The sequence below is a fragment of the Parasteatoda tepidariorum genome, chromosome 7, assembly GCF_982258835.1.
Source record: "Parasteatoda tepidariorum strain Cologne lab strain chromosome 7, Ptep-v5.0, whole genome shotgun sequence".
Lineage (NCBI taxonomy): Eukaryota > Metazoa > Arthropoda > Arachnida > Araneae > Theridiidae > Parasteatoda > Parasteatoda tepidariorum.
In genome coordinates this window covers 87007539-87032846 of record NC_141761.1, presented here as the reverse complement: position 1 = coordinate 87032846, position 25308 = coordinate 87007539, and the positions used below count along the sequence as shown (strand labels likewise).

The 25308-nt window shown below is 28.7% G+C and overlaps 1 protein-coding gene across 2 annotated transcripts in view; it reads right to left on the bottom strand.

Moving 5' to 3' along the window:
• Positions 1-2094: 2094 nt before the first annotated feature.
• Positions 2095-25308, bottom strand: part of LOC107450552 (lysosomal alpha-glucosidase) — a 46231-nt gene continuing 23017 nt past the window's right edge. For both annotated transcript variants that reach the window (XM_016066375.5, XM_016066374.4), the window contains exons 10-22: positions 25137-25250; positions 24448-24532; positions 22511-22640; positions 18353-18524; positions 17030-17146; positions 16642-16790; positions 15320-15404; positions 11483-11539; positions 10256-10380; positions 6623-6711; positions 5345-5394; positions 3768-3941; positions 2095-2206 (exon numbers count right to left, since the gene is read on the bottom strand). In XM_016066375.5, coding sequence (XP_015921861.2) covers positions 2138-2206; positions 3768-3941; positions 5345-5394; positions 6623-6711; positions 10256-10380; positions 11483-11539; positions 15320-15404; positions 16642-16790; positions 17030-17146; positions 18353-18524; positions 22511-22640; positions 24448-24532; positions 25137-25250 — 1416 coding nt within the window. In that variant the 3' untranslated portion in view covers positions 2095-2137. The remainder of the gene's footprint in view (positions 2207-3767; positions 3942-5344; positions 5395-6622; positions 6712-10255; positions 10381-11482; positions 11540-15319; positions 15405-16641; positions 16791-17029; positions 17147-18352; positions 18525-22510; positions 22641-24447; positions 24533-25136; positions 25251-25308) is intronic.

Below are 25308 nucleotides of genomic sequence, written 5' to 3'. Positions count from 1 at the left end.
TTTCTGCATTTGAGCTTGTGTAATATATTGAACACATTGACTGCCTTTTCACCCTTATTGGGGTGAAGCTTATTCGATTACTTGCAAAGGATATTCGTATGTATTTAAAAAGATATTTCACAGGAAGTAACAAAATTATTGAATTGTTATAAAAGTAATACAAAAATGATTTATTAAGAAAACTATTGTGAGCCTCGTAAAAGCTTTCTCTGCTATTTACTCACAAAGGAATTAGGTTTTCCATTTTTCTTTTCGAAATTTAAGATTTTAAGTTATATCCCTCTTTATATATTCGGCAAAAATTCAAACTGATCATGTAGAGTAGCGACATGAGAAACAAATGTGAAGCAACGGACACAAATAAGCAGACATTATTAAAATATTGGTGGGAGTACTTAGCAGAATACTCTTCGTACAGGGGTACTCGTGGCCTGAAGGAGATTTCACTGAAAACGCGTGTGGCAGTCAACATGTTAAAACCTAAAAATAATTGTGAATGATGTATCAAACTGAAATTTTCTGTAGTTTTTAAAATATATATAAACATTTTTTTTATTGTATTTATGGTATGTATGTAAAGGTAGAAATGTGGACTGGGCAAATAATAGTTATAGAAAGGTTTCTACATTCATGCCAAAGCTGGTTTTTATTTTCACCAACGTGCATTTATACGTATTTTTCATTCTATAGATTTGTTTTTTTTCGGATTTAATTCTAAAAGATTGCTAGTATTTTTAACAAATAGAAACCACTTTTGTTTGTTTGCCTTTTCTTTTAACAATAGTAATGTATATTGGCTGAACCTTAAATTCTTGTGTTCCAAATATAAATTTCTTGAAGATTGGTTTTGCCACAATTTTTTTTAGATTCGTTCCTATTCCATGTTACTTAAGTTTCAATTGGAGGGATTAAAAAGTAATAGAAGAAAGGGAGAATAGCTGAAATTTTTACTTGTGCAAAATATAAGATTTTGGATTTAAAATTTTATGCAGGTACTATTTAATAGACATAGTCTAAAAATATAGCATTCCTACAACAAATTGTTGTGGGCCAAGAGGCTCGTGGGTGTTAAAGCTCCAAAATTTCATTAACAAGGTCAGCACTACGCACAGGTCGCCTTTACCCTAGCAGCAAAATAGGGAACTCATTGGGCCAATATAGAAATGTTCGATTCAGCCGATATAATGTAATCTATTTCAAATTGGCCGATTTACCCGATATTTTATAGCCGTTAAATAATAAATGCTTTTCACAATCTATTTTATAGACATAAATTCGCTGACTTAAGCAAAATTGCTGCCGAGTTCTACAATCTAAAATTTAAATTTGGAAACTTCTCCAAATCCAGTTGAAAAGACGTTTTCATTATAAGTTATTCTTCCGTCAATTTGGTTATTTAGAATTGTTGGATTTTTAATATTTGAAACTACACTGGAATCTACTAATATCGTCATTCATATTCACACGATTTTAATACCAAACATCGATACTCCAATCAACCTGATTTAAAAGTTACCCATTTTTAATCGTGCTTACACTATTCAAAAATCCTACGCGGAGATTAATATTCAAGTGGTTTAAAATCCAATTTCGTGATTTGCATTTACATATTTTTAAAATCAGTATCGTAATTAGTATTCACACGAGTTTAAAATCAAATGTCGCTGTTTGTATTCAGGCATTTTCAAAACATTGATTTTCGTATTTACATGCGATTTGAAATCTTACACAATCGCGATTCGTATTCACGTGTTCTAAAAATCGTGCATTGCAATTCGTATTATTTTAAAATACAATATCACATTTCTTGTACGAACTAAGTTTTTTCTTAAATTAGTTATTATTAAGGTGCGATATTTTTCATTGGTAGGTTATCTTTAATATTTAGTTCAAAAATGCCTAACAAAATAAGTTATTCCACTATTATGTTCAATTTAACTTGCTAAATTTTCACAAACAATGTGTTTGATTCCGCTCCCTTCACAATTCAATTTTTCCAATTTAAAACATTGTATAACTTTACAAGTTCAGACACTTTCTAGTTTCTGAAAATTCCTTTTTTCAAAAATGCTGTAGAATGTAATAAAACAAACATAAAAACTTAAATTTTAATACTGTATGAGCAAATTACATGAAATCAGTTATATACAATGGTTAATTCAACTTTCTCTGTAATGACATGTTCTAACTTTTGAAGGCGCAGAACCTGAAACAAAAATATTTTCAAAAATCATACATAACATAAATTCAAAGCAAACTTGTTGTTTGAACTTCCAGTGTCAAACAACATTAATTTTCACATAAAATGGACCAATCTTTAAATTCGTACACTTTCATTTAATAAATATTATAGTTAAGTATATGTAAGTATAATTTTTAACTAGCATTAGAAATACACTGGCGGACAAAATTAAGATATGGAAGAAATTTTCCTAAATATCTCAAAAAATACTGAATATAAATAAATTAAATTTGGTATGGATATATCTTATTCCATGATAATAAAGTATGCAAAACAAAAATGCAAGTGCCATTCACTGGCAAGACCTATTGCCAATAAAAGTGAGGCTTGTACAGTGTGTGCTGCCTCTAGTATGGTGTATGATCACCCCTGACAGACAGACAGCTTGCACAACGAGTATGCATGTTGTTAATAAGGGAATTAAGGAGGACTTGTGGAAGACCCTCCCATTCTTCCACCAGAGCAATTTTTAACTCCAGAATGGTTCGGGGGGGGGGGAGGTTGGCGCATTGCAATAGCTCTCCCAAGAGCATCCCAAACATGTTTAATAGGATTCAGGTCAGGGGATTTGGCTGGCCAATCCATTTGTTGAATATCCTCGCTTTCCAGATACTCATCAACCATGAGAGCCCTATATGGTTGTGCATTGTCGTCCATAAAAATGAATTCAGGGCCAACAGCGCCCCTGAAAAGACTCACATGGGGCTCTAGGACCTCCTGCCTGTACCTCTGGGTATTCACTGAACCATTGTCAAACACATGGAGCGGTGTGCGGGTATCTTGCATGATCCCTGCCCACACCATGAGTCCTCCACCAGCATAATGGTCCCTGGGATGGTATCGGGTTCCAGGTTCCCGCCATACAATAACTGTCCTGAATCTGGACTCATCGGTGAAGAGAACATTAGCCCATTGAAGCTATGTCCAATTCTGATGTCTTAATTTTGTCCACCAGTGTAGATGTAATTTACAACAATTGTAATTACAGACTTATCATAAACATTCTTTTATTTTCTGACAAAATTGCATGTAAAAACTTATGTATTGTATAATTTTATTTCTCAATAACTATTATGCTACAATAACTTAGAGAATATTTCTTGAAAAGCCTTTTGCAATTCAACATTTATCTATCAACTATGTATACAAAATCTGAAGTTAAATGTTACCTACAATAAATTAGAGAATAACTTAGAACATTTTAGACAGATGTCAATAAATTTTTAGTGAGATTTTTTATAAATATACGCTTATACAATTTGACATAACAGATTAAAACTTCAATCTATTATTTAACTCCTTATCACAATTTAAATCATTTTATTGTTTTCTTAAAAAAAAAAATTATTATAAACAAAACTATAGATTACAAGATATAACAAAAATTTTACTAAAATCAATTTACAACTTAGAGATAAATGTGATTCACATTTTTCTAATAAAGTTAACATTTGTAGTAAAGAAATGAAAAAGTTATCAAATGCATGTGCAAACAGCAATAATTTTTTATATTGTTGCTACTTACTTGAGATTCTTTATCATATGTCCATCTGTCATTATTTAGCGGCAAATCATTCAATAGTATATTAGTGGGTTTTGTTGGTTGATTACAAATTGTCATATAACCAAAATAAACATTGTGGGCTTCAGGAAAAGTTCCGAGTGTAAAATTAGTCCTCAATACAGCTTTAAAGCCACTCTAAAATAACAATTTGATATAATATATTTGTTAAAAATGTAACTACAAACAACTACAGTGGAGCCCTGATTTTACATTTTCTATTAGAGCAGAAATCTAAGCATTCTTTTAAGGAAATAACCAATTGAATTATCAGAAAAATATGCAATCTTTAGCTACAATTTCAATAATAGCCCATTCAACACAAAGTGTGTTTCAAAATTTGCTTCATGGGTTGCTTTCTCAAATAAAAATTGTTTCATAGTTTTCATGCTTTGAATCACTTTATCAATTATGAGCAATTTTTTCATCTTTGCTACTATTATAGGAGGCAGGCATTAAATCGGATATCGAAGGAATGTGTGAAGTGGTAAAATATGTCTCAGTCAACATATTTGTCAACGAATTTTGAAAGATCTTCACTTTTAGCCACAGCAACTTCTTTTTCTGAAGGGCAAATGTTCCTATCGGATATAGAGAAGCCTGCTTTATTAAACCCAATGGTAATGCATTTTTGTCTACACTGAACATTTATCTTTGAAGGTACAAGAAAAAGGGGCCATCCACCGACTAAGTGGCAGGACTCACTGGAGAAGGACCTAAAGATAATAGGAATCACTAACTGGAAGGCCATGGCACAGAATAGATCAAGATGGCAAAAACTTATTTGGACGGCCTGTCATAGGCTGTAGTGTCCAAGAAGAAGTATATCACATGTCATCAGAATCATTTCTGAAAAGATTGTTTCTCGTAATGTCGTTAAGTGATCGGATAATTCTTGGATCAAAAGTTCATAGTTTACTGGGGGGGAAACTTTTATTTGCACATTTTTTTAACCCAGTTTTCGAAAAACTTCAGTGATTGAGAAAAATGTGTTAAGCGTGATCTTTTTAAAAGATGTAGTATAAGATTTGGGATATTTTTATCAGTGCAGGCAATTTTCTCATGCCTGCTGAAAAATGACATAGTAAGTAGGGTAGCAAACGGAACAAACAACATTTAAATCAGGGTTCCAGTGTAATTTTAAAATGCTTTATTTTCAAGACAATTAAAAGACTAAAAGTTGTGCACTGAAAATATGGTATGTATACTTCATAAACAATTTTTCTTGTATTTAGTTTTCATTTTTAATGTTCAACTTCACATATCTTACAAATATTTATTTTTCAAAAAATAGAAATACAAGCCAAATGCTATGAAAATTCCATAAAGTGAAAGGGCTGTAGTAACTGGGTACATAGCAAGTACTGTAGTTGTAAAAATTAACTAGCTATTCCTAATTCAGTGCATATTTAAATGTCAAAGTTGATAATGTAATAAATAAAAATGAAAAAAATAATTTTAAGTTTCTTATCTAGATTACAATTGATTTTATAAATTATTATTAAAGCAAATGCATAAAATTGTTTGAAACATTGTCGTACCTTTTGGTAATTAGCTTCCAGAAGAAGATATGTTTTATGCTCATGAGTTTCTGAAATACAAAAAGTAAAATCAATCAGTGTTCAAACAAAACTAGTACTAATACAAGGTATGTCCCAGTCATGAAATATATTTTTAAAAGATTTATTGTCTATACCAGTACAAAAAGTTGGAGTTCATGGATATCTATGATTTTTTTTTTTGCACTGGCACTCTAATATCTGGTATGTCCCCTCTAAGACTTTAAAGTCAACTTCTAAAGCCGTTAACACAGATGCTTGGATAACTGCAGTATTGTTAAAATTGCTTTTTTTTTGGGGGGGGGGTAAATCATGATCCTTGGAAACAAAAAATTTACCGGGATTAGTCTAAATTGAAGGTCATCTTAAACAGTTTGATCAGAAGCAGAGTGCGAAAAATGTGAGGCTTGCAATTTTATTTTATAACCATCAGTGAACAGCCGATCCAATTTTCTGGGATTACGACTACCAATGTTCAACTCCATACCCTTGTAATTTTGAACCCACTCCAGAAGAAAAGAGAAATCCTGGATCAAGTATTGGGAGAAATTTGCCTTTGTGGAGGACTTTTTGATGGAACTAACTCGCATTTGCATTACATGGAGAGGGAAACCACGAAAACCTCCCAAGGTTCGGCAGAGGGATAACCCATGATCCGTCTACCTCTGAGGATATTTTACGCCAGCACTGTGGTTCAAACCCGAACACCCTATCCCCTGAGAGGCTATCAATAGTCATAAAACAGCTGCCTGGTGCTTCGCTTTCAAACGACACTCATCCTTAATCTTAACCAGAATAATTAAAGGACTGACAGTATTCATGAGATAAAAAATTAGTGGATTACTCTTGGAATTGAAAAAGACAATCAGCTGTATTTGCTCATCTTCGGGTTCTTAGCTCTGTGGATTCTAAACTTCTTACTGCAGTATTTTATGCTTAGTTTAGCATAGAACTTGATTGACCAACAAATTGATGTGATCTTAAACCAGAGTTGAGAAATGCATTTGAAGGAGAGTGAACAGTGAAGCTGAGAGTTCCTTCCTCCTACCAAATCCATTCAACAAATTGTGACAAAAAATATATATTTATAAATTTCATGACATTTAGGAAACACTTAGTAAAAAGGAAGAAAAAAACTCAATTTTTATACAACTTTTTTTTCTCCTCAATTATTAAAATTATTCAAATGTATACAGATGATACTACAAAAAAAATTATCAATATTTGAATTATTTTTAAGTACTTGCATGCATATATTACCGTAAGAAGTGCCATCGTCCCAGAATAATAATCCTTTAGCTGTTCCCTGCTCACCTGGAGCAACAAACAGACCCATTGGTTGTTTTCGACTACAAAAAGAATGGCAATCAATGTTAGTAATTAAAATAACATTCTAAATACAAAGCTTTTTATATAATTCATTATATTAATGAAGGAGAACCTCTTAAATTGACCACCTCTGTATGTTGATCGGCTGTCTAAATTGATTAAGTACAAAACTAGTTTAAAAAATTAAACCTTCCAACTATAAGTTAACCTCTGGTCTAACACATTAATGCCTCAATATGTGGACACCTTACACATGTTTAATCATGTGTTATTAGACTAAATGTAAATAAATAGTTAGCCTTAAAATAATGATCCATCTCCAGTTATTTATTTAAAAGTGTTAGTCTCACCCAGGGGCGGATCCAGAAATTTTTCCGGGGGGGGGGGGGTCATAGGCTCGGATCCCTCCCCTCCTCAATTAAATTTTTTTTCATATATTTAAACAAAAAAAAAACTGGGGTTTTTAATGCTAGTCTTCTCATTTATTTTTTTCATAATGAACAATACATAAATAATTCAAATAATAAATGTAATGCCTTTTTTTAGAAACTTTGGCAAATCTGTCAATCATTTTTTCAACATCCAAATCAATTTCTCAATAAATGTTTAATAATACGAGTCGATTTTGAGTTGCTCTAAGCCAAGTTTTGAGACGTTGAAGAGTTGAAAGAAACGTTCTGCACTAACTGGCCGAGTTCTCAACAACATATTGATTGATGGGTACAAATCGATGTCACAGGCATTAATAATCTTGGAAAGATCGTTGGGCACTTCAAGTCCTGCTTCTGTTTCACGCTGCCATTTTGCCACCCAAAGACGAAATTCTGTTTCGACAACTTTTACGGAAGCATTTAAGAGATTCTTATAAAACTCGGCAGTTTCACGAACGGCTATAAGATCTTCCTCTGTAACAGTTTGACGAGGTAAAAAAACTCGGATTATGATACTTGAAACAGTGAAGAACATATTTAGATGGGGGAAAAAATCACTTTTTCGGACCTACCTAGGTGCATATGCCCCCTTAAATAATTTTTAAAATATTTTATTTCTTTTGTAAATTACTAAAAAAAATTTTTTTTTAATTTTTTTTTTCAATTTTGGGGGGGGGGGTCATGACCCCTGCTGGATCCGCCATTGGTCTCACTTTCATGTTCATACAAGTCATTTCTGTCTTATTTTCTAAACTAGTACTCAACTAGACAATTTTTCTACCAAGCAGAGGGAACCACAAATCGGACAAGAAAGTAAAAACAATACACTCATTAGACTTTAAGGCTCTGTAGCTCAAAATGAACAAGGACAGACTTGGATCACTATTCAAATAGAGCTTTGATATATTTAATGAATAATAGACCTGAAAATAACCACGCGTCGAGTCAGCAGAAAAAAGTGGCGACATAAATTAAATATAAACAACCAGTTACTTTTTTCAATCGTTTTTTCTTTCTTCAAATCTTTATTAATTGCTCATTGAATTTTCTGACTCAGTTAAGTCGAGCCAGTATGTTCAACTAAATTTTGTGGCATATTTATACTATTTTAATTGCTGAAATAACTTTTTATAGCCGTAGATTATTTCTAACAGAAATTTTTTAAAAAATATAATGTAATCTAAGTAAAAGAAACAAATTGGCTTTGAAATAAATAGGACTTATTGTTATTGTTCACCGACCCATTAGATTTGAGGAAAAGATGGTCACTTAGTTAATTGAGTCGATTGGCCGCTGACTACTAACTGAAAATTTAAATTTTCAGGTCTACTGCAAAAATAAAGTAATAAGTAATTTTTTTTTCCAAAAACGATACTATTCAAGTAATAAAATATAATTAAGTAACCATGCTGGTTGATTTATGTTAAAAAGGCTCCATGTGTAACTTAATGAAAATAACTTCCACACTTTAAAAATATAAACCGATATCGTAAAACGCTTGCTTATCTTGAACTAGTATTTAATACATATATAGCTGCTTCCTGCTATGTAGCGAAAAAATACTACTAATTAAAAAACATCACTGAACAGAAAAAGAAAAATTTCAGTTAATTGAATCAATGGTCAGTAGTTTTCACGTCAAGAAATTATATCTTAAATGAAAACATGACTATAAAGTAAGAATATGCAAAAATATTCTGTGTTTGAAAGTCCAAATTAATAATAATGGCTATGCATGCAAGTAATAAAATATAATTAAGTAACCATGCTGGTTGATTTATGTTAAAAAGGCTCCATGTGTAACTTAATGAAAATAACTTCCACACTTTAAAAATATAAACCGATATCGTAAAACGCTTGCTTATCTTGAACTAGTATTTAATACATATATAGCTGCTTCCTGCTATGTAGCGAAAAAATACTACTAATTAAAAAACATCACTGAACAGAAAAAGAAAAATTTCAGTTAATTGAATCAATGGTCAGTAGTTTTCACGTCAAGAAATTATATCTTAAATGAAAACATGACTATAAAGTAAGAATATGCAAAAATATTCTGTGTTTGAAAGTCCAAATTAATAATAATGGCTATGCATTGCCATCTACTAACCAATTAGTATTAGAAAAAATTATTGAAATTGTAAAAGTGCCTGTAAAATATTTAGATATCTTGAAATATAAGAGTATTTAAAGCCATTCTAGCTGCTTTGTATAATTATATAGGGAGAGAATTGGGATTTACAGGATATCTGCAACATTTTAGATTTTCAAATTCATGATTTTTCATAACTAACTACAAGAATTTTTTATGACTTAACGAAGTAACTGTTTTCTCCGACAAAAACCTAATAATAAATTTTAAAAAAAAGCATTATAATAACATTAATTGAAATGATAAGTATAACCAAAACTAATACTCAGCATCTTCATATTTATAGATTTTAAATTTAAAAAAACAGAGTAAAGAAAGAGTTGAAGCAATCAAATAGCTGAAAAAAATACAAAAGCAAATAAAAAAATTTTCAGCAGAAATATATTCTAAAGGTACTTTTCTTGTTCATCTGAAAGGAAAGAAATACTTCTGATTTTTCTGTTCCCATTTTGGAATAAAAAAATAAGTGATAAATAAATAAAAAAAATCTGAAATCACAGAAGTTTAAAAGATAATTCCCTCCAGAAATGATGTTCTTTCTTTCATTTTTTCGAAAGAACGTGATAAAAACATTTTATATTTTTATAAAATATGACTGTGAGTGGGGATTTTGTTACAAATTCAGATATTCGGAACACCATGATATTGGGTAGGGTGGAGGTAAATTCCATCTTAAAAATTAGATTTTTCAGCAACCTAAATCCATGACTTTCCATGATTTTTTTTTAAAAATAGTTAAAATCATGACAAATATTGTTCAATACTGAAATCCATGATTTTTCATGACTTTCCAGGTGCACGGATACCTGGATTTAAATGTTCATGAAGTATAAAATTTATATGTATAATAAAAAGTTGCATGAATGTTATAGTACCAAAATTATAGAATACAGTATCACTTAGAACTAAATTAAATAACCAGTTTACCGATAAAAAGCTATGATATTTCAAATGATGTGAACATAAAAATCAAATGATTACCTCAAGCTGGTAGTCACATTAGGTTTTTGTATTGGTAGAATATACCCTCCTCTTACATGAAGATTTATTCGACCTTCATCAAGCAAAGTATCATGCAAACCCTTGCCTTCTTTAACGATCATACCCTAAAAATAAATTTAAAAAAACTTAAATAAATAATAATTTATTTTAAATATTATAAAAATAGGTAGGATTTCTACTTAAAGCCTTATTTTAATTATCTGATTTTTACTCTACAATAAATCTATCATTACATAACTTCAAAATAAAATAGAATTTAGACGAAGTACCACTTACATTGAGAAATCTGATTTAGGGAAGTATAGTTACAGAATTATAATTGGCTTTACTGATTTATGTTTTTTTTTATATTTAAAATCCGTTCTTGGTTTATTTTATTTTTTATGAGTCTCACCTAAAATTATTAGTTAAATATTTTTTTTCTCCTTTAGCAATAACCTAAGTGACATAAAGCGTCATTAATGAGTAATTGCCCTACTTATTTTAGACAATAAGAGGATTTATTTTTAAATAGACCCGTGGCAGGTCTATTTAAAAAATGAACCCTCTCAAGGCTTAGCAAGTAAAAGAAGGAAAAAAAAAAACCTTGTAGGCAATAATACATGTTTCTGTGTATTGAGCTATTATCTTGTACAAATTCAACAAACTTATACTTTGAAACAGTACTAAAGAAACATTTGGCTGAAAAAATTTCATTTAAGGAAAAGTCTGGCTTATAACTAAATTGTTTCAAGCATTTTATTTTTAGAATACAGTGGAATATGTATGATCTAGATATTACTTAAAATGAAAACATTTATATTCATATTAACTTTTACAAAAAATTAAGGCAAAAGAAATATCTATCTTTTTAAGTCCGTTGACGCAAAATTTTAATAACCATAAACAGAACAAACTCTAATTAAATAACTCTAAAATTTAAAAAAAAATTATAAGTTTATGGCACAAAACACTCCTCACAAATAATTTTTAAAAATGTCAATATTTATGCACTATTTTATCTTTAAAATGCTAATGTTATGTATTTAAGTCCTAATATTTTTTAGCTAATAAAGGCTGCATAATTTATTATATAGGAGAAGACATATTTTAGTATATTTTACACAACCATATTTTTTATACAATAAGTTATTCTACATTTTTGTCAATAACATAAAATTTAAGAAGGCTTAAATAAGTACAAAATAACTCATTTTCAATGGTCACCTTATAAAAATCATACCAAATTCCATTAGGAAAATACACATCAACAGCAGCTTCACCCTAAAAAGCAAAAATTTTACATTTGTATTCGGAGTTATACTTTTCATGGAACATTAAATTTTTTAATATTTAAAGTATGGGGAACCGTTTATCCGGAACGATCGGGACCTTTGCTATTCCGGATAACTGATTTTTCCAATTTTCTGAATCGCTACAAAAAGCCGTTTTTTTTTTATTGTTAAACCCAACTAAAAAAATAAAAAATTTGGAAATAATCTTAAAAAGAAGAAAAAACGATGAAGTAATACACTAATGATTATTTCCGAAATCATAGTAAGGTAAACATCTTTCAAAAAAGAAGGAAAAATCCTAAAATCTCATGAGGAAAAAAAATAATTTTTTTTTAAAAATGGCGGGAAAATTTATCCAATTTTGTTCTGCTTTTTTGGTTTTCCGGCTTTCTGATTTCCGGATAACAGGTTGTTCTGTACTGTATTAAGACTTTCTGAATTTGGAAAATCAAAATTCGTTCATTCTCATACTTTTAGTAGGGCTCTAATTTTGATGATCTAATAAGCAGAAAATGCTTTTAAAAACATAAAATTTAATCAAAATCAGGGGGGAGGGAAATCCCTTATATTTAAACAAGAATTTAAAATTAAAAAAAAACATTTTTTACCTGAATTTACAAATAATCATCTTCATATATTAATCATATTAAAAATAAAGGGAAATTTAGATGCAATTTTTATTAACTATACATATTATTTGTAAAATCAAAATGTATTGATAATTATCCACTAATTTTTTTTATGTATACATAAAATTAAATGTTATTTCAAAATCACAATCATATGAGATTACAGGAAAACTTAATTATTTTGGATTATTATATACTTTTTAATCAAATGTGAAAAAATATCTCTTGCAGGGTTGCCACTCAAATCTGGAAAAAAAAAATTCCCTGTACATGTTATATGCAATACATTAATGGGAAATAACAATTACTGTGCTCTTGTGTGAGCTATATTGGGCTAACTATATTTATTAGTTTTAATTGCTGGAAAAACAGCTGAACATACTCAAATAATAATGAAATAGTTAAGCATAGCTGAAATATCATGGTTAAATATCCCATAGATTATGCTTTGAGTGGTCACCATTGTTTAAAAGAACAAAATTCCCTGAATTTTCCCAGTTTGTAAAGAAAAAATCAAAATTCCTTGCATTTTCCCTGTATTTCCCAGGTTTTCCCTGTTCTCCCTGTGGAGTAGCAACCCTGTCTTGTACAAAAATAAATTTTTTACCTAAATAAGCATTTTTTAACATTACAGATAAAACTGATAACACATGGCAAAATAAAAAATGGTTATAGGTGATATTAAGAATTACAATATAAATGAAAAAAAGTATCGTGAAATATTCACATGAAATAATAACAATTAAAATATCAGCTACATTGGATACAACCAACATCTCCCCCCCCCCAAAAAAAAAACTCCATTAGAATTCAATGTCCATTAGAACATCAAAACATGAGTTAAACACTTCAGAAACATGTGTTAAACATTTTTGCACTTTCCAAAATAAAATAGTGCTCAAAAATCCTTAAATGTAAAAAGTACCCTTAAAAAAAATAAAAAGAGAAAAAAAATCAAAATTTTTAAAAAATTTACTTTTTTTATTCATTACATTGCTTTACACTGCACCACCACAATATAAAAAGAATATTCTGTTATTTCCTTGCAACTCAAAGCAAAAGTTTTAAGTAAATCAAAAAAGAATGTTTAGTCAGGGATGAGAGTAGTCAGAAAGTAAAAAAGAGGAAATTCTAGGATATATATATATACGAAAATTTGACAAAAGAGTGCGATTTTATAAACTTGTAAACCATGTGATTATAAATGCCGATATGAGTCTTTTAAATCACGTGAATATGAAACTCTACATCGAATTTAAAACATGTTAAAATACAAATCATGATGGGTAATTTTTAGATCACGATGCATAATTTTAAAATCGCGCGATATTACAACCGCAAAAACGAATCACGACATTGGATTTTAAGCCCGCGTAGCTACATAGGGTTTTAAAAGCTCGTAAATACAAATCGCGATATTGGTTTTTTAAATCTCGTAAATAAGAATCGCAATGTACAATATTTAAATCGCCTGAATACGAATCGCAACGTTCAACTTTTAAATCAGGTAAATACGAAAATCGATGTTTGATAATAAAATCGCGATTTTAAAAACGCATAAATACAAAACACGATATTGGATTTTTAAATCTCGTAAATACGAGTCATAATGTACGATATTTAAAAAGCGTAAATAAGAATTGTAATGCGCAACTTTTAAATCAGGTAAATATGAAAATCGATGATTGATATTAAAATCGCGTGAATGAAAATCGAAATATTTGCAGAGTCTGGAATTGGGATTTCTAAAAGGCTTGTTTGTATTGTTTTTTGTTTAGACTTAATAAATAAAAATTTACAAGATTAATTGAATGAGCAAATAAATATTTTCACCGCAAATCCACCTCTACTTTTTTTTCTCTTTTTTTTTGTTTGCTTTCACTCCAGAATACAAGAAGCAGCGACGTCTGAATTACGAAAATACGAGCTATCCCGCCGACGGATAAAAAATATGGAAAATCTTATTTTCTGTGCGTGAAATCGGAGAAAATAGCTAATATAAGTAAAAATGCGGAAGGGTTAGCAGATAGGACGTAGTTTGAATTTTCTGTTTTTCTTTGAAAATCGTAAATCAATATAATTATTTTACTTCAACGACTGAATTTTCACAAAAAAGCGGGATATTTATTTTTAAAAAAACGAAACTTTTAGAGAATCGGAGTCTTCGATAAAAAGGCTGAAATTCGAGAGACAAAAATCTCATCCCTGTATAAAGGTCAACCAGTTTTATCCCAAGGAATTGATTTTTAGAGAAACTTCAGAGGGAGGAATGAGAACTTCAATAATTTCGATCCGCGGAAAATTAAATTCCTCATAAAATATTTTAACTTGTGCAAAAAAAAAAATTTCAGCGGAAATTAGCGGGAAAAATGGAAAAATCTGAAGAAAAAATGCGGAAATCCGCGGAAGAATCTCATCCCTGGTTTAGTAACAGATTTTATTTCAAATTCAAATGTTTTTTGTATGGATACTAATAGAAATGTCCAAAAAAAAAATTTTTTTTTTTAACGAAGATTCTTATTATTGTCAGATTCTATGAAGCATATCAAAATATTGCTTCTTGTGGCGGTCAGTGTCCTGGAGTAGAGAGACTCTTCCTGCCTGCCCAATTCCAATGACAGTGAGAAGTAGATGGAACATGTATTTTCTTTTTTTTTAAAAAAGACAAGGAAGAATGGAGTCGACAGTTTCAAATGCTCAATTAAAATTAACAAAGTGCTCAATTTTTCAAGAACTTAACTATACACTTGATGGAGTAGACATGCTATTTTTCCAATTAGTTTTGTAGAAAATGTCTTCAAACAATTCTGGAAAGCGCAAGAGCATCCTATAGACAAAAATTGTCCATGCAACAAAAGAGTGATTTCATTAAGAAAAATAAAATTTAAACTTTGTATTGATTTAAAGTGTGGACGGTAGATACATAAGAAAATTGCCATAGTCCTTTTTTTCAAGTTCTTCGGTTATCTGATTTTTTTATAACGTGTATCGATCTCGGTTCAACCAATCCAAATCATTGGCGCTTTACTCCAGACCATACTTATCAAAAAACAACTTTAAGTATGAAGTCTATAAAAATAAGTTATTAAGAACAGAATATGCAATTATGATCCATGGAAAATGCATTTTATATCCATTACCTCAGCAACTATTGGACTTATCAACAATGCAGGTCCCCATAAAAATTGATAACTGATATCCCAAGTCTCTTTATCTCGTGGAAATCTATATTTTTTTAAAAAATAAAACAAATTAATCAAAGAATTTTAGAGTAGTTTATAATTACCATCAATTTCAACTGGTACAAAATTTGAAATTTATTACCATAAAAAATAGACTAATTTTTAATTTAATAAGAAATTAGTTGATCAAATGATTTAACACAAAAGTGAAATCTTTTTAAGTCCAAAATTATTTTATTTTTAATGCTATAAAAGGTAAACATACATAATTCAAAATCATACAAAAGCAAACATAAGAACAAATTATAGAGGTTTACTCATCAGTTATTTACATACAGCTGGGGATTATAATGCCCTTGGCAGTATTGCTGTGAGTGCTTTGTACTCATATGCCAAATACTTAATCTCAGTTAACATAAATTAACTTGGAATTAAAAGTACAGGGAATGAAAATCAAGGGAATTATAAGTGTTCAATTGAATGGCAAATCTAGACGGCGTGACAGAGTTTGCATTGCGCCTTTTGGGTCACCAAAGCTAATGATAGGATTTTATCAAAAATGTGTTAGGCTGAAATAAATCTTCAGTGTTTTCATTTACTATTAATTTTTTTCCTGAACATGAAAAAACTGACAGATAAATAAGATTCTCTTTTAGAAGAGTCTTAGAATGACGGTTTTTGAAAATTGGCAAAAGTTGCACAGTGGACTGATCATCCAGTAAAACACGGAAGTAAAGCATCACTGGCTGCAGTCAGCAAGCGGATGAGTGACCACTTTGATCAGCCTGCATAGAGATCGAAGGTGCGTGGTATCAGTCCCCAGTAAACTGTTCTACTGTAAAGTACTTGACTTCATGCGCAGGTTGCCAGGCTACCAAAGCAGGGGAGTCATCCCCTCTGCAGAAGATCAAAATTATGATGGCATGTCTTCGGATCATCCTCAGGGATGTTTACCAAACCATCACCAATAGCCCATTGTGCAGTTATAGCGCGATGTAAATAAAGTACCTACCTACTACAATAAGAAAACTTTTTCAAAATTGTCAGACTATTTAATGTTTAGATAAGTGTGATTAGAACAGTTCTCCAAGAATCTATAACTTTCTTATACATTGAGTTTCCTCCTCTATTAGCATTGGTTCAGTTTTTCTACACTAAAACTGCTGGAGACTTGGCATCAGAAAAGGCAAAGGCAGACAAAATTTTATTGACAAATAAACTACGGAATAAGTAAATAACAGAAGAATACAGAATTAAATTTAATTTTTTGCAACACTTACTCATGTAAAAGCGGCCTAGCAACAGTTGAACCTTCAGTATGTGCTAAATGGAAGAGAGTGTATAAATATGGTAGAAGCTCATACCGAGTGTATAAAGCTTTATTGACTTGTTTCACGAATTCATTGCCAAAACTAGCTGGATCTTGATCCTATATAAAAAAAAATATTTCTAAGGTAGAAACAATGCACATCTAAAGGTAAAAAAAAAATAAAGTAAAATTGTCTGTACAGATTTAATTATAGTATTCATTAGATTAAATAATGCATACTTAATAATTCAATATATTTAGAGTAATTTTAGGTTTAAAACTCTAAACTAAAAAACAAAATACTAAAGTATCAAAACAAACTGTATAAAGTAGTTCAATCTTAAAGAATATATTTATACTTTTGAATATAGAGTGTTGTGATTTCTGCTAAGTGGATAAAAAGCTCCAAGTTGCATCCACCGCAAACACAATTCTTGAGTAACGTTTAGTTGAAAACCACAAATATCAGCTCCAACCTAGAAGAGAAAATTTATGTGAAGATCCGATCATTAGATCAAAAGTTATTCAGGAGTCTTTCTTTTTTTTTTTAGCAATGTACACAAAAGAAGTATTATGAACATTTTAGAAGTAAAAATGAATTTATTACATCAAGTACTTTTCTCATTTTTGCTTTATTACCTGCTAATTAGTCAATAATTTTTTAAATAACTTATGTAAAATTGCAAACCCAATTTTCAATCATTCAACTGTCCTATGCAAAAAATATTCTTCAAAAAATTTTGATATAGTGAACCATGGTTTATAGTGGACACATTACTGAGCCCCGCAGATGGTTTACTATAGTATACTGTATCAAAAGGAAGTAGTTAAAACTTCACTACTTTATTAATTTCATATAATTAAAATTAGAATTATTTAAAATTTTAAAGTAATTTCCTCGGATAAGTTTGATTGTATATAGGTAATGACTTTCATTTTGGATAGATTGGAATTTTGTTTTTAAAGTACTTGCAAATCAATATAAAATGCCATAAAATTTTTTTTAGCAAAATACTATAAATTTGCCAATGTTGAAAAAGTGCTAAAGATATTCAAAAATAGTTTTTATAATAATTAAATTTCAGGAGCTAGTTTAAAGCTTTAATAAACTAAATGTGAATGAATAAATTTAGTAGAAGTATTTCAACACCATCAAACATAACTTAAATTTACAAATTAAGAACACCCACTCTTTATTTATGCAAAAAAAATTTCATTTAAGAGCAAAACAACTTGTTGTCTTACAAGAATTGCCAGCATATAAAAAAATTATTATTTTTGTGTTAAAGATTTTTTCAAACATATTTAGATAATAGATTTAAAAAATCATGAAATTAAATAATGATTTTTAAATAACTAAAAGTTAACTTTAACCAAAAACCTTTATTACTAGCATTATTTTAAAAAAATGTAGCAACTTTTGTTCCCAACATTTTTGTACTTAAGAATGTATTCTCGAATACTAAGTCCAAAGCACAATCTAGAACACTGTGCACATAATTTATTCTTACAAGGAGTAAATATAATTAGAATTTAAACTTTTACATAACTAAATGCTGATCTATTTTTATTGTGGTTGCGCAACAGTGAACATAGGTAAAATAACCAGTGATCACAGTGCCCATTGGGTTGGGAACTCTGATATAGAATAAGAAACATAGATTTAAAAATTATTTTCTTACAAATGGTATTCCAAAGAGATTAAAATTTAGTATTCCAGGAATGGAAGACCGAAGATGATCCCAAGTACTTAAATTTTCTCCTAAACTATGTGATACAAATCGTCCAGACCCTGGAAAAGTTGATCTGCTCAGAACCATGGGTCGATTTCCAGGAATAATAATTGCTAGTGTTCTGAAAGGATAATTTTTTATTTCAGTATTTTAAACTTCCCTATAAATGATAAAGAATTCTATGGTGATTTATATTTAACAACAAAATATTCTTTAAGTACTACAGCTTAAACTTTGAACTATGAAACAAAAATAATCAAAGATTACTTAATTCCCAAATAAATAAGTAAAAGATATAAAATAATGCATGAAATGTTTGAATAGTGGGACAGCTGCATTTTTTATTGTTTTTATCAAACCTTGTCAGTCTTAATTTACGTATTTTCTTATTTTATCTGATTTGTGGTACCTGCAGTTCGGCAGGAAAAATAAGTTAGATGTGTACTAATTTCAAAAATAAGATGGGAGTGACTTGCATAAACACGAAAATGAGGCCAAATCCAAATTTTTTTTAATTTTAAATAAGTGAAGTTGGATTACAATTCAAATAGGACCTTTATATGTAAGATCATAATATTTTATTTATTATTGTAAGATTATATTATACCACAATTTTCATTTTCAACACGGCAACATCCAATTGTTAAATATAACTGAGTTTTAAGTTGAACTAGTTTTATTTCCAGGGCCAACAAACTGATTTATCTCAATATTATGCAAGGAAAAAGCACTGCCATGCAGAGAAATTTTGTACCAATTTTTTGAAGTAACTTCCTAGAAAAATAATTAATATCACTAAGAAAAATCTGGGGGGAAAACACCAAGCAAGTATTTTGTTCATAGAAATTAGTTTTCAAATTTTAAAAATATGTTAAAAACTGAAAATGTATTCAGATATTTAAAAAAAGATGTTTAACTCAAATATTAATTTTAAAAAAAAAAACTCTCTGAAGGCAAAGCAATTAAACTAGCATTATGTATATATAGCACAATAACGACAGAAAGGATAATAAGAAAAAAGAGAAAAAAACAAAGAAAATAAGTTTTATTCATTGTGCATAAGCTACAAGTAAATAGAACTCATAAAATAAGTTAAAAATATAGAGAAAATGTGGAAAATAATAAAAATTAATGAAAACAGAAGAAAAATAAAATATTTTTAGAAAACAGAGGAAAAATAAAATATTTTTAAGATATATATAGATGCATATTAAAAAGCCGGGAAACAAATGAATGAAAAAATATAATCTCTGCATCTGCTCAAACTATTATATCCACAAAAATATGTGCTTCCTAATATTGTATCAATATAGCCAAAGCAAAATATACCAATACAATAGAGTGAGGAGCACTAAAAAAGAAAACTGAAACGAAAATAGAACACATAAAGTAAGAAATATACACAAAAACCTATCAAGCAAAAAACAGAAAATACAAAAGGAAATCTATAAAGCGAGTAGCGAATTCAAATGAACTTAGACAAACTGGAATCTTTCAAGAATAATTTTAAAAAATTTCGTAATAAGATTGCCAGATTACAAAATACCACCCCTTACTAAACTAAAAGATGTTTTTCTGAGTTATTACTGCGATCTTAAAACTATCCTTAATTGCAATTTTGATAATTGGGAAATTCTAATTTATTTTCGTCTTTTTAATTGTCTTTACAATGGAAAACATTTTTATTCAAATTGATGGAATAGCACAAGGATCTAAGTTTTCATCTCTCTTAGCTAATTTATTTCACTATTATTAACAAAATTATACTCGTAATATTACTCGTAATAATTAAATTTGTTTTTAGATTTATTGATGATTTAAGTATCTTTAATTTTCAAGATTACACAATTTTGTTAAATATTATTTACCCCGAGGAATTAATCTTGCTTTGTAATCATGATGATAATACAGTACAGAACCCGTTATCCGGAATTCAGAAAACCGGAAAACCAAAATACCGGAACGAAATTCGATACATTTTCCCGCCATTTTAAAAAAATAATTTTTTTTTCCTCATAAGATTTTTGGATTTTTTTTTTCTGAAAGATGTTTACCGTACCATCATTTTAGAAATAATCATTACTGTATTACTTCATCGTTTTTTCCTCTTTTTAAGATTATTTCCTAATATTTTTTTTTTAGTTGGGTTTAATAATAAAAAATAACGGCTTTTTGTAGCGATTCAGAAAGCCGGAAAAATCAATTATCCGGAATAGCGATGGTCCTGATCGTTCCGGATAATCGGTTCCCTACTGTATTAATTTTAATATTTTGGATTTGGGAATTTAAAAAAAAAATTATTTGGTTTGTTGATTTATATGATAAAAGAAATGATTTTAATTTTAATATAAACAAACTAATTACTTGGAATTCTAATGTTTCTAAAAACATTTATTTAAATACTTTTTTAAATCAAATTATTAGAATTACAAGAATATGTAGTAATGTTTATTTATCCAAAAAACAAATAGACAAATTCTTTCAAAATTTGATTAAAAAAAACAATTGATACCCGACTAATGAAATTAAGTTCTGTATAAAATCATTGAGTTAACTGTATGTTATTATTAATAAATTTACTAAAAACTTCTTTGTTAATCTTTATTTTAACCTTGTACTAATCCAATTCAGACAAATCTGTGGCTAAAAATCTGTGCAAAATGGCAAATCATGCTTCATTTTTTTAAAAAAAATGTTAATTTCATAAAATCATTAAAATTGCAAAATAAAAAACCAACCTCATTAATTTTAAACTTTAAATTATCCAGTATAATATTATTACCTTGCTCACATCCATTTTTGGGCCAATAAAAGGTAACTAACAAATCAAACGCGCTTCAATACTGCAGTAAGGATGTGACATAAAAGATCCCTCTATTTATGCTTCTAACTCTATTTGTCCTTCTGTTTTTGTAATTTGGCAATCTTATTACGAAAATATTTTTAATTATTCTTAAAATTTGAATTCTCTACTCGCTTTATAGATTTCGTTTTGCGTTATGTTCTGTATTTTCTGTGTGATGCTTTATTTCGTACATATTTTTTACTTAATGTGTTCTATTTCCCTTTCAATTTTTTTAGTGCTCCTCACACTATTGTATTGATATATTTTGCATTGGCTATATTGATACAATATTAGAAAGCACTCCTTTTCGCAGATATAATCATGTGAGCTGATGAATAAATTATATCTTTTCATTATTTTGTTTCTGGCTTTTTAATTTTTAAAAAAATTATATATTAATACCAATCTTCAAATCCAATTAATATTATATATACAACCCCAAATTATAATTATATATTTTTTAATATATATATATGCACAAACAAACTAAATACACATTGAAAACTAATTAAAAAATACAAGATTTACAAATTATATCAAAAATGCTTTAAATAAGGTGTTAAATAAGGCGACAGATAACAACCAACATTTTTAGCAGCCAAAATCTATAAAAAATAAATAAGTACAACCTCATTTTTTTTTCAAAATATTTAGTCAGTTTCCTAAAAGAAGAAATAAAAATTTTCTTCTTTTATAATTAAAAAATGCAAGATGGATTAATAATTATTGCTTAACACATCAGTTATTATACTTGACATTAATATTTTGATTTATAAAGCCTTGGCATTATTTTAAGACATCAATTATCAAAATAATAGATAATTCCTTGTGAAAAAACATTTTAATCATTGAAATTGATAGAAATATTTTTTGATTTCTGACATTACTTCAGCATATGCATTGTACAATTTAGCAATAATTAACCACTAACATGAAAACACTTTTATCATTATTATACATATTTCATCATTAACCTTTGAAAGGTAAGAGGAAAAGTTTCTAAATTACAACTTTTTGTATTCCTTTTTAAGAAAACAATCCTACACTATTCAAGTTAATAACAAAAAAAAACTGTTATTTGGGATACATATGCTCAATATATACATTAACATTTGATATATACCAAAAAACATAATTTTTTTTTTTTTTTTTTTTGAAGTAAGAAATTTTAAAGAACTTTATTAAAAATATTCTATGAAAATAAAAATAAGTAATAAGATAACTTTTAAATAAACAAAATTCCAGAAGGGAAAAAGGCTGACCTGTAAGTTACATTAGATTGGAAATAGCCATATAAATTATGTATATCATAGTGCTTCCCAACACTATGAACAGCATCCATGCAAATAGTTTTTTCAAACAATTTACCACCGAGTATTGAACCGTGCACCCCTGAAAAACGGTAAATAAAAAATATATTATGATTGCAAATCCTTGTTTAAAAATTAAAGTTGAAGTTGTATTATTTTGCAACTTTTTGATAGTTATGGACATTGCAATTATTTTCAAGCCTGTATTAGCTGCAAAGCAAACTAGTTTCTCTAATGTAAGAGAAAAACATTATCAGAATTTTAAGTATTTTTAAAAGCACTTGCGGGCGTATTATGTAAATTTATAAAATCGCGTAAACTTTTGGGTATTTTATAAATACTATAAGTTTATTAAGTAAATTATAACTTAATAGTCAACATTGTTTTTTTTACAACGCTTGTTTCTATAAAGTATTTCTCTGAATAACAATCTTCCCTATTGCAATATAACATATTTTAAAAAATTAGATATTTATTAAAAAATTTCCAATTGATTTTTAACTGGGACTTAACTTATATTTAATAATTCGATTTTTTGATTAATTTTTTTATTATTTGGTTACTTGTTTTGTTATTTGCTATGTGTCTAGGGCAAAAAAAAATTTAAAAAAATGTGAGCAATGTCATAACAGAGCAATGTCCTTAATTATTATACATATAAGTAGCTGACTATAAATAAGTTTTAATACAAATACTTATGAAAAAAGTTTTTTTCCTATTAATACACATACAAAACCAATAAAAACTAATCAAAAGAAAAAAATAAATCAGATCAAGTAATAATTGATAATTTGTAAATGAACATTAGTAAATGCGGGATAAGCATGTCATAACGGATAATAAATGGCATACTTCAAAAACAGTTCCCAACTGCAGGCATCTCACTTACACCCAGTTTTTCTCCAAACTATTCTAGATTTTGTTAAGGAAAAGTGACAACATCTCCCATAACAGTGTAATTAAAAATGTAAGTTGCTGTCATATTTCCATAGTCTGATATACAATAAACATTTTATTTTGTTGGCAAGATGATTATAATGTAGGCACCCTAAATAATGTTAAGATCAAAAAACCTTTACTAAAACTTGAAAAGATGCTTTTTAAATACGTATAAGCAAAATAAACTCATTCATTTAAAAAGTTTACAGAAATGAAAATTTTTAATCAAAATTTGATTTCAATTTAATAGAAATCCAAGTTTACAATTTTGGAACTTATCACCTGAAAAAATTTGCTACCAGATGAATAGTTTTGTCCACATTTGAAAAGCTTTAAGAAAAGGATAGTTAAAACAAAACTTAATTTCGAGCCTGTTAGTAATAACCTATTCTGAGGAACGTAAAGGTATATGTGCCAGCATAGGCATACATGCCATACATAACAAACTTTAGAATCTAGATAAATTGAATATATATGGCCACATCTGTATAATAAGCAAATTTCTTCTTCTTCTTCAGCATGACAGCCCCTTACAGGCCTTGGCTGCCTCAACCATGCGTAGCCTCCAGCGCCTAGCACAAATTTATTTCAAGCAATTGTTATAGAAATTTACTGTTTTATGTTTGCTATTTAAAAATATTTTTTAACTATATTTCTTCTAAATGTTTGATTTTATTCATCTGAATTATAAGAAAAAAACAGTCCACCAGATTCAAATAAATAACCATTTGGTACACAGCTGATTTTTGATCAGATTTAATCGGGTACCAGCTAACTTATATATTTTATTTCCCTGTAGGTTTCATAAGTAATTTATTTTATCTTCTCAAATTTCTAACTTAAATAGATTTAAAAATGGTTCAAAAACATAACTAAAGGCTTACAAAAAATAAGTTACATTAAAAAAACAAAGATGATTACAAAAATAAGACATAAAAGAAAAGACATACCAACTCCATAAGGTGGATAATTCAAACAATTTCTACCACAGCCATTCAAAGAACCATCTACAAAATTTGATGGTTCATTCTTATCCTTTAAAAAAATTTAATTATAAGCATATATAAGTAAATATTTACATTTGAGGTACATTTAAATGAAGCACTTTTATTCATACACATTCTACATTATGTTTCCTTAAAATGCAAGCATTTTAACCAGGGGAAAAAAATCAGAACTACTACACAAGTAAAGAAGTTTCAAAATACAAAGAAAAACCCCAAAGAAAGAATTGGGGACATTATTATTATTAGCATTGAAAATACTTTCTCACTTTTTATAAAGTGCATACAATTACATATCATTTATTGCATTAAATATTAATGCATTTTAATCTTATAAAGAAAATATCCATCTGTAAATCACTCATTATCTTTGAATCTAGGGAAGAGATTGGGGGAACAAATAAATAGAAATAAATTCAATAAAGTGAAAAAATGTAAAATTGTGAGTCATGAGTTTTAGAATATTTAATATAAAGCATATATGTAGCAAACAAAAAGATTAATGTTTAATTTTTTACAATACCGTTAAAATAGTTCTTACAAAAGAGAACGATGCACGGATTGATCATATCCCTACAAACTTTAAAAAAAAGTGCAATGTTTAAAGATAATTTTAAGTGATAGTAAATACTTACAAGCCAAAGTCCATCAAATTTGACAAACTTCCTGAATTCGGTGCACATTTGTGTCCAGTAAGGTCTAACATCTGGATTTGTAAAATCTGGATAGTATACTTTTCCCGGCCACATCTAGACATCAAATAAAACACCAATAAATACAACTCATGAACAAAGAAATGATGGAACA